This window comes from Scatophagus argus, chromosome 6 (genome assembly GCF_020382885.2).
Source record: "Scatophagus argus isolate fScaArg1 chromosome 6, fScaArg1.pri, whole genome shotgun sequence".
Taxonomy (NCBI): domain Eukaryota; kingdom Metazoa; phylum Chordata; class Actinopteri; family Scatophagidae; genus Scatophagus; species Scatophagus argus.
Genome location: NC_058498.1, coordinates 5964225 through 5983501, shown reverse-complemented (window position 1 = coordinate 5983501; position 19277 = coordinate 5964225). Strand labels below are relative to the sequence as shown.

Below are 19277 nucleotides of genomic sequence, written 5' to 3'. Positions count from 1 at the left end.
AGGACAGTTGTGATTTTCAAGTGAAGCAATGCCTGTAGAATACAATCTCATAATCTGTTCTACATGACTCCATCCTTGTTGGTTTAGTCCCCTGGATGCTGATTGTATGTAAAAGTGTATGTAAACTCAGGTTTTAGAGTAATCAGACCAGTAGAAAGCCATTTGTCCAATTTCCTGTTTTTACCTGATTACTTTCATTAGAATTCTGCGAGTGTAATGAAGAGTGTTGCAGGTTTAAAAGATTTTCTGAGGAGTGTATTTAATTTGGACTGCACTTTGTGAGCCAGTTAATCAAGATTCAAGATTCAAGATTCAAGAGTCTTTATTGTCATTATGCAAGCATAACGAAATTTTGTGCAGATTCTCAGCTTCAAAACACACTTATAAATAGGAAAATAAAAAATTGCACACCTTAGAAGAAAATATAAAAATATAAAATACAAAGTACAAAATGCAGAATACAGAGTGAGGTAGATAAAACAAAGTGCACTAGTGCCAGACTATGTGTATGAGTGTTTCACTGTAGGGGGGTTATTGCTTTAACAGCTCTGGGGAAGAAGCTGTCCCTGAGTCTGTTGGTGCTGGTTTTAATGTTCCTGTACCGCTTTCCTGATGGAAGCGGTACAAACAGTTTGTTGCCCGGGTGGGTGGGGTCTGTGGCAATGCGTCTTGCCTTCTTCTGGACTCGGGCAGTGTAAACTGAGTCCAGATCTGGTAGACTGCAGCCCACAATCCCCTGTGCTGTCCTCACCACCCGGGCTAATCACAGTTTCAGGTACTGTAAGCAGCCGTACGGGAGAACACACAGCTCCTTAAGATAAATAAATCACGCATTCACATATGTTTCTTACTGTTGGCTTATACAGCTTTTGTCAAGTCTGCCATGTAAACACGCTGTGGTCAGGGGAAGCCCTGATTGTTCCTGGAAATGCTGGCATTTCAACCACAGTGACAGACCAGTGACCTCTGACCTCTAGCTGGAGGCTTGCAGACTGACCAGTAAACCAGACAGAAGCCGCGCCTTTCAGTTTCTTTCTTGTTGCACTTTTTTTCGATTGCTTGCGCTTTGCAGCCGCATTACATCCACTGATCACAGGGTCCTGCACGCTCTTCTTCACATTTGATTACAGCCGACTGCTGTTCTTCTCTGATCATCTCCATTACTTTGAGCCAGAGGAGTGACAAGACTACCCGTACTGTCATCTACAAACATATCCTGGAACTGCTTCATTAGAGGTGAATAGCAGGTCAAGTTTGCGGATAAAATTGGAAACAGAAACAATCATAATGGGTGCCGTCTTTTGGCCCATAAAAACTGAGGCTACGGTGAAGCTGAAAATGTTAGTATCAACATTATCATACAGAGCAGATGCAGATCATCTGAGACAGCGGTTGAATCTTGTCCATAGTCTTCTGTTTTCCAGCAGTAGGAAAAGCAAATCAGTTTTGCTTCATTAATATCTCTGTTAGCATATAAAATTTAAATTCTCTAAACTATGCAGCTGAAAGATGCAGTCATTTCCACTTCTCTATTTCCAGATATGAAGTAGCAGCAGAAGCAGGGGCCTGGCTTCCCCTCCGCTCCATATTCGATCATGAAACTCCATTTGAAGAAGTCATAGCAAACTCATCCAGTTAAGCAACAGGGATTAACATTCCTCCCTGCAACAGAGCAAGAAAGAGCAGCAGAAAGATACAGAGGCAAAGGGATGGCCAGAGGAGAAGCAGAGCAGAAAGCTTTATGCTCAATGCAGCATATGCTGTACACCTACATTGTAAATAACAGCCAAAAGCATTTAAGGAGGACAGAGATAATCCAAACAAACTTCAAAAAACCTTCCGGAGATAATTCATCACCGCCCATCTGGGAGGGGAGGATTGTTTTATACTTCGGCCGCTAACTTATACACTCAAAAGCCAGAGAACAGAAAAAATTAAAACACTTTTCATGAGCGGCTTCATAAACAATTCAAATTGAATTTAAACTGAATTCAATCATACTTATATTAGTCAACCAAAAGCCAGATGCATACCACCAGTGCGTCTTTTCTTTAAGATGTTAACACCACACACATGCTGAGTGGAAGGCAGTGGAAATATAGTCCCTATGGTCCTTGAATGAGCACAAAAACAAACTGAAACTCTTTACTTTCAACCACAGTGCACGCACAAATAAACTGATGCTTTATTTTAGTGTTTGTTTTGGAAAAGGCAAGTAAAACAAACTATGGTATTGTTTCCTTGAGGACAGTGTGGCCTGTTTTTCCAAAAGCTGTCCATGAATCCGCGTCTTGCTGCCTGGAACAGCCTGCCATCAGCCAGACCTGAATGGTTAACCACTGTTTGCCTTTTAAATGGCTTTATGTATGTCTTATCTCTAAACTGACCTAAATTATTGAGGGCGGTGGGGGGTGGGGGCACAATAGCCATCCAGCTGACTAGTTAAGAGCCCCCCCATTGTCTGCCAATGAAGTCAAGTCTTTCCCAGTGCAGAGGCTTCAGAATGACAATAGGACGATAATCTAAAAACCAACGATCATTTACATTGAGGGAGGAGGCTGAATGATGGCACAGAGGTCTGCTTTAGGGAGCAACAGTTCGTGAGCATCTGTAATACGATTTCAGGAGCGACCAACTAATGATGGACGATTTAAATTGTCTTCAGAAGGACGATGAGGTCATGTTAAAGTGCCGAGTGCTTCAGCCAAACGCTAAAAAGTCCCATCAAAGAGTTTTCGTCAAGGCTGACAGACTGCATGGTTGAATTAAACGCGTGTTGAGGATGACCCGCAGAGTGAGCAAAGCCAGCAGGGACGCAGGAGGGGAAAGACGGGAGTGATTACCGAAGGAAGGTAAAAGTACTGAGACTCACCAGACGCGCTCAGGGCCAGGACGCTTTGGAGGAGCAGGGCGATCCAGAGAGCGCAGGCTGGACATCTCCAGAGACGCTGACTCGCCGCTGTCCGAGTTGGATACATTCCTCTGGCTCTGTGTTAAACCTTCGCCCGCTTTTCACATCCACGTTTCACTCAAATTTTAATTTCGAGAAACTTCCCCCCCAAAGAAAGTGAACGACTCAAAACGCAGTGACTTAATAACGTGTGCGCTACCTTCCGCTTCTCCCTCAGTGCGCACCAGGTTTAAAAAAAAACGTGAGAGTCTGGAAGAAAGTTGTCTCCGGTTCTCCTGGTTTCTGTCTCCTTCCCTCCTCGCTGGAGCCCAACTCACTTTCCCCCTGAGTGTCTCTCTTTCCAAATGAGCGCAATCCTTCCTACAAACTTCACTGGAAGATTTGTGCCCGCAGGAGCCACATGGCTCTGATTATTCATGTGTCGCCATCCTGTGTCCGCTACAGGAACTGTCAGAGGGCAGGCAGACTGTTCTGTCTGAGGAATGTTATTAGCTGATTTGAAAGTGTGCATTTTGAAGACTGGGAAGTACTGAGAAAAATGAAAATCTACAATTCCAGCTGTGCCAGCTCCATTTTGTAAAAAAGTACATGTGATAAAGCTGAAACCTTCAGCAGAGCTATAGGCCGATTAAATGTACGTTATTGTGAGACTATTTTATCGTTTACTGAGTTTAAGGTCAAGAATTAAGTCTCAATCTCATACGTTGTGGTTAAATTTAAAAGTAATATGCAGCTATGCAACTTTACTACAAATTCTATATTAAAATGATTTGAAGACAAAAAAATGGCCAAAATGGACTGAATCAAGAAAGACAGATTTTAAGGAAATGGCATAGCACATACACTATATAGACAAAAGTATTGGGACAACTGACTATTACATCAACAGAGACTTTAATGGCATCACATTCTAAATACACAGACAGCTTTGCAGCTACAACAACCATTTATGCAGCAGAGCATTTGTGAGGTCAGACACTGATGTTGGACCAGAAGGCCTGACTCACAATCTCCGTTCCAGTTCATCCCAAAGGTGCTGGATGGAGTTGAGGTCAGGACTCTGTGTGGGCCAGTCAAGTTCTTCCACACCAAACTCATCCAACCATGTCTTTATGGAGCTTTGCTTTGTGCACTGGGACACAGTCATGCTGGAATAGAAAAGGTCCTTCAACAAACTGTTGCCACAAAGTTGGAAGCACAGCATTGTCCAAAAAGTCTTGGTATGCTGACGCATTAAGGTTTCCTTTCACTGGAATAAGAGACCGAGCCCAAGCACTGAAAGACAGCCCCATCCCAATACTTTTGTCTATATAGTGTGAGTAAAAACACGTATGAAAAAAATGAACAAGCACTTCTTTGAACTTTAACATAAAAATTCATTGTGCAGTCCAGGTTGCTCTCCCAAACCTAAAATTAAGACTGAGAATGAATCAAATCATGCAAAGAAAGCTTCTCAGTCCCCTGCAGGCCGAGGTGCACTGAACAGCCACTGTCTCTGATACACATGATTTACATGGTGCAGTATTTACAAGGAGGAAAATATTCTCTCATGAAAACAACAACAACAACAACAACACTTTACTGAGCATGCCTTCAGGGACTGTGAATAGTGAATTCAGCGCTAATGACATTTCTGAGAACATTCCTGCACAGGATGTCTTGTTTTTGGTTGTTGAACAGGTCACTGGGTTGTACTGCTATCTGTGACAGCTTGACCGAAGCTTACAAGATTACATAGGAAACTACACATATTCTTATCGAAATATCGAAATACAGTCCAAAGTAAGTGTTCACAGAGCTGTGATTATCTGATAGCAATCCATCTGGAGCTGATTAAATGATAACATGTGGCAGTCATGACTTTAGTGAATAAGTCTGTCTTTTCACAATAACTAGACAAACATAATACAATAATGTTAGAACCGCGTCCAAAAGTTTAAGTTGGTTAACTTCATTTGGTTTCCATTCATGCAATACAAAGACAAATGAATGAAGGAGGGGGATGACTGATTGTAAAGAGTGTAAGGTTTTCTTTGTGCTGTGAACAATCACACCTGCAGACATGTTAACTACAGCTACACACACACACACACACACACTACAGCCACACACCTTTGCACAATTATTAATTCCAGAGCCTTACAGCATTATTAACCCAACTCACCTTTTCCTCTCTAACTCCACACCTTGTTTCATTTTACTCTGCTTCCCTCTGCATTTTGACACATACTTTGTGACTGCATGCGTGTCTGCACACACAGAGCACTTTGAAAGACTAATACCAGCATTTCTGGGGCAGGAAAAGAATGGTAGCAATTTAGCATCTCCGGTTCTCCCATACTGCGACCTATCCGTGCTCATTAGAGGGAAATATCATCCTCTGTGAAGTATGTTTCGTGTTAGCAGAGTACAGCAATAGCACGTAGGAATAGTCCTTTACGCTGACTTATTGAGAGACAGTGTAGTGGGCTGCTCATGAGTGTCAGGGTTTCACCTCCGATATCCCTGCTCCTCATCAGGCCCTGCGGTCAAGGTTGAGGACATGGCCCATAGCTGCCTCCCAAGGATCAGAATCTTCATTTCCCTCCTCTTCTCTCCCTGAGTACCCAGAGTCATCCCTGGAGAGACGAAGCTAACCAGAGCTTAGAGATAACGCTGCACGAGCTTCCTGCATACCATGAGATAGGATGAGGGTGTGCCTGCATCTGTGTTGGGAGGAACAAAACCTTACGTTTTCCAAATTTTGGCCTGTTGGCTTCTGTGTTGTTGTAAGTATTGCTGTGTACTGTATGTCAACACATCTTTGCAGTGTCCCTCGTCCACCGTTACTTGAGCAGCTGAGAAAACTAGGAATATGGTGATTGTGAGGTTTGAGGGATACAAAGCAGCAGGCTGCGATAGCTGCCAAAGTTTTGATCAAAACCAGGGACTGCAGACAATTCAGGAGATTCAACATGTAAACAGAGACTGCAGGTCATTTGCTAACGACGATTGAGTGTTCAACCTCACTTAAATAGGTGGGACATAACAACTCTTTGTGCCAGGGTTTCTGTTTTTGGAAACAAGTGATTTTTAACAATATAATTCTTCCTTGCCTTAATTGAGCTGAAAGTTAAACAGGCTTAATGTTGAGATGTGCACACTTAGAACCGCAGTCTGCAGCTTCAAGGACTTCAAGTGCTTCAAGTGCCTTTTTCTGGGGAGCTTCTTTGGGGCAGCAGAAAAACAAGGAACACCAAAAGTGTGTGAGATTGCATGTGCAGACGTGGCATGTGGACAATTTCACATAACATTTCAATCAATGCAACAAAGGACTTTTGTGCTCCAGTCATATCATGCGGAGAGCAAATTCAAACAAAATAGCCCTAAATAACTGTCAAACCAAATGAAATTGGGCATGACTGATTACAGTTTGGAGGAACGTGTGAGGTGATACACATCATGTGTCAGCTGTGTTTCTTACTGAGGCACCCCTTTTAAATTTGCTGTTTAAGCAGCCAAACGAATTTAACCTAAGCTGTGTTTTGGTGGTTTTCTCTGTAATAAGGACCCTCGGAGGAGTGGAAGGGTTTCGGAGGGGGAAGACCTCACCACTGGGCCGATCAAGTAGTGAGATTATTTCTGACATTGGCCTATTTTTCCTCCTTGATGTCTATTGACTTCATCTTGCCTAAAGTAGGATATGATTATTAAAATTGCAACCATGCATGGTGAAAGTCATTTAACTTTCATGGTGGGGTGGATTTGGGTTTTGAAGGTCTCTTTGAAGAGCAGATCCCTGAGGCCTTCTCCAGCGACCACAGCACATGGACAGGGAGGCCCTTTGTTGTAAGGTTGGCAATGATGTCCGAGTCAATAAAAGAGAATGAATGGATGAGGGTGATGATGGCCTTTCAAAAATATCTGCCATGTCTTCTCAGTATTTTCTGTGTTTTGTTCAAAACTTTCTGTCTGCTTTCATTCATATCCTCAGATGCTTAATAAGATTTGCTTCACCCTGATTTGCCTTGCATTTGTCTAAAAATATTTCAGGCACATCAGTGGATAACTCAAGGCAGCTTCTGTCCCAGTTTAGAATCTCTGACAGACAACACTGGTCTCATTGCAGCCTTTGCACCCCCGACTCCACCCACGCCTCTCCAACCCCCATCTCCTTCAACATCAGAGGTTAACTCTGTGCTACATATTTTATTTTCATGGGTTTGCTCTTCAAATGCCCACTGCATTGTTTTTCTGTTCCCAAGTGGTGTTTTGGGAATACACTGCAGTCAGAGCTAATATACGACAAATGCAGGATGGAGGGAACTTTCCAATCCAATACTGTCCCTGCATTAAAAGAAAGGGAACCCTTCATTGAAAGCAGGCAATACTAGCAGATGCAGATGAAGCTTTACAAAACAGTGAACACTGCAAAAGCATCCACTTTCATGGGATTTATTCCAAAAACCTTGAAGAAACCTCTTCAGTAAAATTGTTGATGTTCACATTGATACTACGGCAACTTTATATTTACCCATTATCCTCTACAGGGCCTCCAAATATGCAAAGTTTCAGGCAGCAGAACAATAATTGCTTGCAGTCGAACACATGTAACGCACAATACATCACTGGCTTTGATTGTGGACTAAATCTTCCTTCTTTTGTTTGTATTTTTAGTGTTGCTCATACGGGAAGGGAAAAAAGGAAAGCGGTGAGAGAACAGCTTTTTTGTTGCTTAACAAAATAGCTTGATTTAAAATGAAATCAAGCTTAAAGAGGAGGTAAAATGCACTGTTGCCTGCCTACAGTATGTAATACATTTTCACATGGTGAGTATTCCTGGTACAGGATAAAGCCACAGTACTTCATCTCAGATCCTAGACAAGGTCCAAATAGTCTCTCCATCGAACACACACTTTAGAGGACAATAGAAGTGTGGTGTTTCCTGGCATTTAGTCTCCTTTCTGGCTGCAAGTCAGAAGATGAATTGATGAGAGGATAAGGAGTGGCCTGTTGACACAAAGCCAGTCTTTTCTAAACCACATTGCTTGGTTGAACTCAGAAATGTTCCAACTCATGTCATCTCGTTCATGGACCCATTTTTTATGGCCTCACGTGTCATCTTGTACACCTCGGGTCCAGACCCAGAAGAAGAGAGTGTTAAGATGGTGGCGACTCATGTGGAGCCCCTACGTAAATTCATGCCAGGTTTTTTTCGGGACTATAAGAGACTTTGTAAGCCTCACACACGTCAAAGCTTGTTTGCATCCAGTGGACGAGACAGAGGTTTTTCTTGTTTTAACTAGACAAACTAAGCTCTTCATTCTCTAGCTTTGGCTTTGTATCAAATTTACAAATAGCGAATGGAAAGTCCCTGAACATGCAGACTGTGTAATTTTAAAGTGAGTGACATTTGCATGGAGTTTGAGTTCTGATTTTCACGTTTCATGCTCAGTTACAAGGACACATTGTCTTTTTTGAAGTGGACATGACGAGTTTATGCACAGACAAGTATGCAGTATTAACGTCATGCTACAGCACTTCACACATGCATGGACTCTTGGATGGTGCGAAGTGCCCACTCAGATGGATGGATGGATGAATATAGATAGATAGATAGATAGATAGATAGATAGATAGATAGATAGATAGATAGATAGATAGATAGATCGACAACAAGATAAATATAAATCTAAAAATACAGGTATTCACATGTGTAATATATATACATTGTATATATTAAAGTATGTGTGTCCGTCACAGCTTGATGGTGACAAGCAGGAATGATTTCCTGTGTCGCTCTGTGGTGCATCGTGGGAGAAAGAGTCTGTTGCTGAACGAGCTCCAGTGCAGTCCTTATTTTGACAACATCCTCCTCTCAGACACCACTGTCAGAGAGTCCAGTTCCTCTCCCACAACATGGCTGGCCTTCTTGATGATTCTGTTGTGTCTGTTAGTGTCCCTCACCCTCAGGCAGCTGCCCCAGCAGGAAACAGCATATGTGATGGCACTGGACACCACAGACTCACAGAACATCCTCAGCATCGTCCTGCAGATGTTGAAGGACCTCAGCCAAAGTTGTCCACTACTGTCCTGTAGTCTCTCTCTCATCCTCCCCAGTAATACACCCAACTACTGCAGAGTCATCAGAACATTTCTGAAGATGGCAGGTCTCTGTGCGGGTTTGTTAGTTTGTCAGACCATTAACTAAATGTTAAAGAACAGCACTATGCTGTAATTAGTTTTTTACAACAATGGAACTGCTTGGGAATTTGGGACTCGTAGCTTTAAATCTCATCAAAAAACAGTTAAACAGTTAAAGTTGATTGAAGAATTACGCAAACCCTCAGAGCCCCAAGTGCCAGATTCAGTGGCTTTTGACTTATAGTAATTGAGTAAACTGTAACTTTGTTTGGTAATATGCACCACTAAAGCACAATATGAATATGATAGAGGCCTTCAAGCTTGCAGCCATTCATTTGCCAGCCTGGGAATCCTGTAAAGGGTGCACAAAGTGGGAGGAGCAGGGGTCCCAGCAGCTCATTTCTGCCACACCATCATAACGTCCTGGAGAACAGTAATCCCACCGGCATAATACACTCTCCTCATTAGCAGCATTGTGAAAATAAAACCTGGAAAATGATGTCCATTTAAGTCCTTCAGCAATGACATTAAATGGGAATTGACTTATTAGTTTTGGATGACTCTTTTTGACTTCATTTTCCTAACTCTACTAGACCCACTTTATCACTTGACAAGACTGTACAAAAGCGAAGGGAAGACCTTCGAAGAACGAACCGAGGAAAACCTAACTGCATGGTGCACAGCTGAAGCCTAAGCTTCCCCTCGTCCTCATTTGAGGACTCTGAGAATGATGTCTTTGTCCACTGGGTTGCCCTCTTCTTGTAGAGCGATGAACAAGCTGCTCTAAAAACACAAGGCTCCATGCCAGCCCCAGAGAAAGCCATTTGGACATCTAATAGCTGTGAAGCAGAACAGCTTAATGTAAGCCTTATTGTGATTACCTGATGTAATGACAGCCAATCCAAATACGGCCTGCAAGCCATTACAAGCCGGACAAGAGGAACACATTATGCATTGCACAGCCTGACGGGGTCTGAACAATGCAGTGAAAAAAAACTTTCCACCCTGTTACTGAGACTCCTAAGGGAACAGAGAGGAACTGTTGAGGGCCGTTACACATCCAAAATACCACAGAGTGCACCTTTGAAGGCTGGCAACATGCTTTCAAAGCCCTATCCTGAATCACAATGTGAACAAGGATAAAATATTTGAAATACTTAGTCACACGTAGTTCTTAATGTTGAACAATGCAGTCTAAAAAGTGTCAGTAAAATTGTAGGAAAAGGTTAAATGGCACATAATGTAACATCTTCACAGATCAAACTTTTCAAATATCTGCTAGAAAATACAACTTGAATGGTCAATTAGTTCCAGCCCAGGAACTTCAACTGTTTACCACATGTTTTACGGGGGATTAGTACTAACAGGTAGAGCTGATTGCGTTGGTCAGTATGAATAACACTGACTTACATGACAGAAATCAGCGAAAAATGTGCCATCTGTGATTGAGGCCAATTTTCCCTTTGGAGAGCGACTCTGAACGCAGTGTGTGGGTGCACCTGATTTTCCACCCTCACTGCTGTTACCTAAATTGTACCCAATTATGTCCAGATATGCTGGTTGTTTGAGGAAAAGGCTGAAACAACTCAGTACCTGTAGAGCTTCAACGTGTCAAAGCTGCTCCAAGCATCATTCACCCATTTCCCTTGTGAGGGGGACTTTTTTTAAAATAAGGTTCAGCTCTTGCCGTTTGTCTTCCAAAAGCCTGTGGGATCCCGCAACCTCTTGATAATCTATAACTCTTATCGTTAATCAGGATTACAGCGACTATCTCATTACACAAGAAGACTTGACAGAAAGGCGGGAAGTCATCGGTTTATTCTTCTCTGCTCGTCTCAGGAATGTCTTTGGAGAAGCGTTTTTCGAAGCACTTGGCTCCCTCGCTGCAGGACAGGATCTTTGCGTTAATCTAGAATAATTTCTCGGCTGGAAAAAAGCTATCATTAAACACCACCCCAAACGCTCTTGTTTCAGTGTCTCTTGTGATTGCTCACTTTTCTTCTAACCCAGGTCTGCTAAGGCAATTACAGCTGGCTCGAACGCTTCAAGCACCAGCTGCTTTCTTGCAGGAAAATGTTCAGGGCCTGACAACTGCAATGGACTACATATGAATTAAATGCACTCAACAATATGGAACCAGAAATTAAAACATGACCACTAACTTTGTTTATTCAAGGTTATTTTATTAATGGTGTGCGTGTGTGTTAGCGCTCAAAGCTTTTGCTGTGGTTTATGGGTCAGATTGAGAGGCTATTTTGGTGGTCTTGTGGAACAGAGGGAGGGGAAGGCACCAGGTCAGTAAGGGAAATGTGGGGTGAGGTTGCCACAAATTGCTGATTTATGGTCAGTTTTTTTTCATATAATGACACAGTTAGTTCAGGAACGGATCTGGACAATTACAGAGTTGCATATGGTTCCAGATATTACATGAGGCACACTTCATTTGGGTTTTACAGTCCAATTTTAAATCTTTAAATTTTGTATATGTGTTACTTCTGTGACAAAAGGTCTGGTTTCTAATGCCTTTTTGGTGGCTTTCAATTTAAGGTCCTCATGTATTTTCTTACAGTCAACCTGTATGTCGAGTTTCAGTCTTTCATCCAGCTCTGTTTCTAAAAGGCTCAGGAACTGAAGCCAAGACAGCATTCAAGGGCAGCTTCACCCCCGCGAGAGAGTGGAGGTATCCTGTTGCTGAGGGTGAGTGGAGGCAGTGTGGCAGAGGAATCATGTGATCACAGTGGGGCCAGTGCGTCCAGTCCTCTCGTGGAGCTGAGAGACCTTCAAGGCGATGTCAACCAGGGGGGCCAGCATCACCTGCACAAAGAGACACAAAGAAACACAAAAGAATTTGTGACTGTACAGTTCATGCTGTTCTCCGCACGCCCTCCAGGGCATTTTCTTACTGCCTTGCATTGACTCCACCAGTGAAAAAGTCCAAAACGAGCAGAGCCAATACCAAACCGTGGAGTTAAAACGCTGCAGACCACTGAATGGTCATAGAATCAGTTGCTAGAATTATGCAACAAGGAATAGTTTGACACTTTATGAATAAAGTTATTGATTTTCTTCCTGAGATTTAGATGAGAAGACTGCCTTTCCAGCTCTGCCGAAAGATGACATAATCCAACTATCAACACATCTTAACTCACTAAATAACACATCTTGTTTCATCCTTGTACAAGTCCAATTCTAAAAAAGATGAGACACTTTGTAAAAATAAATAGCAGAGCGCACTCAGAGCTAGAGCCAGGCTATCTAATTATGTGTTTCTAGTCTTTCTCTAAGCTAAGCTAAAGGGCTGCTGGTGGTATTTTCATATTTATCATGCAGAAATGAGAGGGGTATTGATCTCTTGTGTAACACTTGGCAAGAAATCTTCCCAAAGTGTCAAACTAATCCTTAAATGTCAAAAACGTCATGGGAAGGAGCTGCTCATGCTTTCCTTCGAGGTTGGTAGCCAAACTGAGGTTCAAACCTACGACTCCCTTGGGCCCGACATGAGATGCCAAAATAAAAATACTTAACTAAAAGTTAAAAGCTTCCCAGAAAAGAGCAGAGTATTCCGGATTCACATAACAACTGCTTTGAATGTTTGCTGTTAAGCGCTTCCTCTTTTCTTCAAAATCAGTTAATATCTACAATTTAGCCCTCTTGATGCATGAAACAAAGGCACCCAAAATCAGTGAACTGAACCATTAACCTGCTGGCCATTTCTCTGTCAAGATTCTGAAGCAAAGTGATTCAGCTTATCTGCTCTCTCATACGCACTGTAGAGGGCTTGAACAGGACTTTTTTCACCTTTTTTTTGGGTCTCGTCTCCCTTTCTTGTTCTACATCACCTCCCTGTCTACACCCGTCAAAATGACTTTATGAAGTGTCTAGTTGGAACTCGCACTCTTTATTTTTCCCTTGTGCTGCATTTCCCTCTCCTCATACTGGTCCTGATAAGCTGCCATAACTCAAACACTGGCCAAAACATCTCCATCATCTCCCATACTGAATATGAGCTTTTTGAACTCATTTTTGGAGAGCTCCGCTCAAACCAAGCTGGCTGTCTAGCGGGTTACAGATCATTCTAGCCAGCCTGAAGGGTTTTGGGGCCCATGTGAGCTAACCTTTGACTCCTGTAACTGAGGTGGGGTGACGGACAATATTGAAAAGTTATTCTGTCTTTTCTTGTTCTGTGATTTTTCATGGATGAAAACGATGAGAAATTGAAAACTTTTGCCAGTTCCATGAATGTTTATTTTCCTATCCGATGACTTCATTGTCTAGTCTTTCTCTCACTGGACTGAGCTTGATGGAGTTACTCCTTAAAATCCTGACCTGTGGGTCCTGGTAAATCTTCTGAGGGTCTTTCTCATAGCTGTCAATGTAGAGCCTGATGGTTGCTCCCGCACTCCCTGTACCGCTGAGACGGAAAATAATTCTGGAACCATCAGAGAAGATGATCCTGAGGCCCTGAGAGAGCGAGAAAGAAAGACGAGGGAGAGATTATGACAGATGAAAACAGTAACAATAAGGTGTGGAGGTCAAATGTGCATGTGAGGTGAAAGAGGCACTGGCCATATGGCCATTCACTGGCCATAATCTGTTCTAGATGAGTTCATTGTTCTGTCAATATAATAATATCCAATTTTGAGCATGGTGGCTTGTACAATTATTGCTATACATTCATGTTTTTAGAAAGGAAACAAAACAGATTTTCATTCAAGCAATGAATTACATACAGTAGTTAGAGAGAACAAAGTATAAATCTCCAATGTTTTCAGCTTTGTAGACTCTCACCTGGTTTTTGGACACACTGCCGTCCACAGGGTCTGTGTAGGCAAAGTTGTCAGCAACCGCAACCTCATAAGTCTTATCACCCGAGGAGAACTTCTTTCCAACAAAAGATGGATCGAACATGGCTGTCTCCAGATCCTTGATCATCTTGTTAGCAGCATCTGAGTCGACCTCCTCATAGTCGTACCTGGATGGGAAATTGGACTTGGTTGATGCAAAATTATAAGCTGGTGTCTAACAATTGGTCATTTTTGTTCAAAAGACAGTCGCCTATTTTTTTGTGCTGCAGTTCTCTGATTGACCACTAGATGGTGCCAGAGTACCATTTAAGTGCCTTACATTATTGCATTATCCCATTTGTATAAAGAAAGACAATATCACTGGCAATTTCAAATACTTTTTCAGGCCTCAAGCTCACAATTCATAAACTATTAGGGATGATTCCTTACCTGGTGAAGAAGTTCCTGCCAAACTTCTGCCAATGATCCTTCATGATCTCTTCCACGCTTTGTTTCCTGGTGGCTAAGATTGATAGCCATGCAAGCACCGCCCACAAGCCGTCTTTCTCACGGATGTGATCTGAGCCTGTTTGTTTAGCACAGAAAAAAAACAGTGAATGAATGAGGGCTACTGCTTTCATTTACTGGAGTTCTGGCAAATCAAATATGATGACAGTCGCTCACCTGTGCCGAAGCTCTCCTCTCCACACAGGGAAAGTTTGCCAGCGTCCATGAGATTCCCAAAAAACTTCCAGCCAGTTGGAGTCTCATACAGCTGCATCTGCAGAGCTTTAGCCACACTGTAACAAAATGGCACATATAATAATCCACATAACAAAATCATAAAACTATAGATTTGCTGCTATGTTGCATACTTGTCCAGGGCTCCACTGGTGGGCATACTGCGGGCCAGTCCTTTGACTCCAGTCTTCTGGAAGTAAGGGATGCTGGTAATGTTGGCAGCAATGACAGCCACTGAGTCTGAGGGGTTCACGAAAAAGCCGTGTTTACCCAGCACCATGTTACGGTCCTGAAGGCAGACACAGGAAGTGCAAACAGGTGTAAAGATCACAAACAGCAGAGCAGATATGTGACATTAGATGGTCGTTTATTAGCAACAGGAAAGTTTAGTGACACTCGACTCCATGCAGAAGTAAATGTGAAATTCTCCATACAAGAGTTTTTCAAAAACTCAAACATTTAAGTCTGATTATGTGTTGTGAATTTGGCTAAATAATAACTAATTGACAAAGTATGACTTAATGATTTTAGCACATTGGCTGTTCTCTAGACCAATCCTGTTTGGTCTAGAGAAAAAAAGCTAACTAAAACCACTCACTAAACGCTGCGCCAAAGTCAAAATGAGTTCAGTTCAGTCCCACTCCAGCACCCACGCCCACTACTTTGGTTACTCACTCTGGTCTGTTAAAAAGAATAAACTTTAAATAAAAACCTAATAGACCAGAGCTTATCAAATTCATTCTATGTGAGCTGACATCATGGATTGATATCCTGTTCAAGAATTCAACACCTCTGTTTCCACCTCTTTAAGATGTACTTTCTGATTACACAGCTGAAAAATCATCTCCTCAGAAAATAAAGTTTACTTACACCATCACCATCAAAGGCGGCTCCGAAGTCATACTCCCCTCCTTTCATGGTGTTGACCAGGTCAGCAGCGTAGGTCAAGTTGGGGTCGGGGTGGTGGCCCCCAAAGTCCTCCTGGGGGACACAGTTTACTGCCGAGCTGGCAGGCGATCCGAGCTCTTCACAGACTATCTTCTTCACATAAGGACCAACCACTGCAAGTAAGGACAGAGTCTTTAAAAGGGGGTGAAATCACTGCTTAAAGTGTCTTATCTTGCTTAGTATTAAAGAATAAACTCCTTTAACACACTGCAATGTACTAAAATACACTCAGCTTGGACAACAGAGAATGCTTTAAATATATATTAACATAGCATTTAGGGACCCAGTTCATATCTGCATTTTAGGTACTAAACCTTTTTTTGCAGTCTGTTTTGCCTGTCACAAAAGCCTGATGTTGTGCTGCGGTGTTTCCTACCTCCGTGCATAGCATCCAGACGGACATTAATGTGTTTGGCACCGGACAGAAGTTCCTTTAGTGCAGCAAAGTCAAAGATGCCCCTCAACATCTCAGCATAGGCCTCCACAGAATCCACAATCTCCACTGAGACAATTGAACAGGAAACAGAGCAACATTAAGACAGCAACAGATGTTGAAATGAAGGCTTTCAGTGGCCAGCTCTTTAATGGATTGATTGTGGGTGCTTCACAGATGTCACCAGTAACCAACCATATTGATTCATTATTTCAGATGATCAGATCATGTTTAAGTCTATTATGTCTATTAACAAAACAATCCAACGTCTAACATCGCGCTGCAGACTGGTGGCACAGTACAAGTTTTCAGCTCTGATGGAAAAATGAATGAACTTTCATAAACTATTTGTTTCAGGTGAGACTGGGACTCTGCTCTCCATGCCGCTATACCTATGAATGGCTTGAAAGTGTCCACTTCAAAAGTCTGTTTGCCGATTTTGGACAGATCCACTTTCAGCTCCGGGCAGATGTGATACTCCTGCAGGCTTTTGCTGATCTCAAATATTTTGTTTGTGATGCCCTCTGGAGCAGGCCCTGGGGACAAAGTAAAAGGCTGGTCAGAAATGATGCACTGACAGAATACAAATACTAATGATGATGATGTGCATCATCGCAGACAGGTGTTCCTTGGGTCTGATAGCTCATGTGACAATAGAAGCTGTAGAATCCAGCCTCCACTCACCTCCACTGGAGATGTTGTACTTAATGCCAAAGTCTCCATTGGGGCCTCCTGGGTTGTGGCTGGCTGTGAGGATAATGCCACCCACTGCCTTTAACTTGCGGATCACACAGGAGACTGCTGGGGTGGACATGATGCCATTTTGACCAATGACCAGATGGCTAATCTGCAGGAGGGAACATAAATACACAGAGACACACAGATTGATGCATACATGTGGACACACATGGGCAAGGACAGAAAGGTGAACTGCAGGAAAATGCCACCTACATGTTCGGGGACAGTATGCAAAGATGTACTGACTTTGATTAAGGATGTACACATTCTGCTTGACATTAGTGAACTGACACTTGTTTCTCATAAACTTGTTTCTCTTCCCCATTTCCTTGATTTGAGTTTGAGGAGAATTTGTCTGGTGAAATTCGTTTATGATGGTTTAAAAACTAGCAATAGCAGCATTACCTCTGCTGCAGTCACTGTGACAGTCTGTAAAAAGTGCATGCTATGATAATAATACTCTCTCATTTATCTTCTGTGTTTAAGTCTGCTGCTACCAACTTCAACAAATCAGAATCCATTTTCACGATCCCATCGCTTCAGATTTTCAAGTTAATCAACTGTTTTTCTGAGTTATTAAACTGCTTTACATTCAACAACATTACTATGCTACCTTGTAGAAATGTCAAGAAAGGTTATGTAACAGTAGAGTTAATGTATCTTGTAGAGGACAGTTTTTTGAGTTGTGTCACTACCTCAGTCGAGGAAAATCTTATTCAAATAAAATGTCATAAAATGGTTTACTTTGTGTAAACATGCGAACAGAAGGCACCTTTAGCAGTGACAGTTTCCCCACTGCTTCATTTCCTAACACGAACCACTTGTGGTCAAACTGTTGAAGAAAATCATCTTTGTGCAACCTGACAAACCTTGCATTTATCAATTGTGGCTTTGCAGTAGCTGCAGGAGACCGAGTGGCCATCTCATGAGAGAGAGAGACAGAAGGTCACAGTCTGCACAGCAAACATAATGTCCTGTTACCTCATGCAATGCAATGCAATTCTGTCTTCAACAGCTGGGACGAGGACGGGATGGTAAAATGCTTTAAATGCCAAATAAAACGCAAAAGTACTGTGTGTACTATTTATTTATTTCTGCACTTGACCACCGCGCAGTTCCCGTCTATGCTACAGACATATGCGGAGCAACGTGACCGTCTGCACGTTGCCCGTCACGCCTCCCGCCTGCCTCGAGTCGCTTCAGTAACATCAGCGTGAAGGCAGCCAGTGGCATCCCGCCGCAGCTCATTACGAAACGACACCATGGCAGGCTGCAATGCCTCCTTTGGCAACGCTCGACGATGTTTGCCTCACTTGTATGATTCTGCAAGACTGAACATAAGGCGTTTTATGTTTTAAATCCACAAACGACTGTAATCTATTTGTCTAAATCAAAGAAGATACCGGATAGTGTCACTGTGTAGCACTAAATGTCAAAGGTTTCGTCGCCAAGTGGCCTCCTCCTTCATGCACTTTATCCAAAAGATCACCGCGGTCAAACTGGCATCGGAGACTGCATGAAAACCCAGCTGGGTACTGAGCACACCTGTTTTCTCTCTCTTTAAATAAACAACTTATCGGTGAGGTGAACATTATGAAAACGATCACGTAGTTTTTATAAGCACAATCTTCATGAAAAAATAAGGCCAGTATCTGTCGAGGCATAACAAGTAGGGGCAGGAATGGCACAATTGCGCAAACAATGTAGTTTGACAAACCAAAGGAAAGAGGGAAAACTCCCAAGAAGCTTTCCCTTCTTCCTTACGCCAAGGCCGGCTTTATACTCATCTTATGAACGGTGCATCACTTCAATTGACTTTGAACCTAAAGCCTTAAACAGGGCTGATGCTAAATACACCTGTGACCGCATAATTAAAGCATTTTACGACGGCAATACGTGGTACATTATCAGTTACTTTATCGGTCATTTGTGTTCTGTTATTAAAAATATTCTACAGCAATAAATCACGCGACCTCTGCTGGTAGTTTGCGATTAAGTAGTCACTGTAGTCGGTGAAGGGTCCATTACACAGCGTACAGCAGGGTGAACACAAAGTGCACCGGAGCCTTCAGCTGGCAGAACTTGACAGCTAGCTGGACGTTAATGTGCTAGCTGACATGCTAATCATAAGGAGTCAGTGGGCTAGCTGGTGTTAGCTAACTTAGCTAGCAAGCTGTCGTTAAACACACAGAAGGGGGGAGCAGCAAACGGGGACAACATACTGACCCCGTTGGCAGCAGCAATCTGAACGATCAACTGAATCGCGTCTTTCATGAAAAACCTTCCGTCCCCTCCCACCACCAGAGTGGATGCCTGGCGCTCGGCGGGGTCGATGACAGAGATAATGCTCTGAATGAAGTTTTCCGCATAGTGCTGGTTCTGTTGAAACACCGTCACCCTCTTCCTCAAACCGCTCGTCCCGGGCTTCTGGTCCGTGTACGGCTTGGTCTTAACGGTCGTTATCTTCACCATGTTTGACACCCAGTGTGCACCTCTGGTCGCCCCGTGTGATCCGCACTGTGGTCCGATGAGGAGGCGACTGCAGTAGCAGAGCAGCCCCACGTACACACCGGACAACTCCCCCCTCATAGACCCGCCT

The 19277-nt window shown here is 42.9% G+C and overlaps 2 protein-coding genes across 3 annotated transcripts in view; both read right to left on the bottom strand.

The window, feature by feature from the left end:
* Window positions 1-3375, bottom strand: part of ror1 (receptor tyrosine kinase-like orphan receptor 1) — a 114427-nt gene extending 111052 nt beyond the window's left edge. For both annotated transcript variants that reach the window (XM_046391304.1, XM_046391305.1), the window contains exon 1: window positions 2873-3375. In XM_046391304.1, coding sequence (XP_046247260.1) covers window positions 2873-2978 — 106 coding nt within the window. In that variant the 5' untranslated portion in view covers window positions 2979-3375. The remainder of the gene's footprint in view (window positions 1-2872) is intronic.
* Window positions 3376-11196: 7821 nt separating this feature from the next.
* pgm1 (phosphoglucomutase 1) lies at window positions 11197-19257 on the bottom strand. Its single transcript, XM_046392285.1, has 11 exons — window positions 18905-19257; window positions 16625-16787; window positions 16333-16476; window positions 15884-16009; window positions 15430-15620; window positions 14694-14848; window positions 14503-14618; window positions 14269-14404; window positions 13823-14006; window positions 13361-13495; window positions 11197-11848 (listed from the first exon to the last, which is right to left on the bottom strand). Exons 1-11 carry the CDS (start codon window positions 19148-19150, stop codon window positions 11759-11761), a joined length of 1686 nt encoding a protein of 561 aa, XP_046248241.1. The 5' UTR covers window positions 19151-19257; the 3' UTR covers window positions 11197-11758.
* Between the last annotated feature and the right edge of the window lie 20 nt (window positions 19258-19277).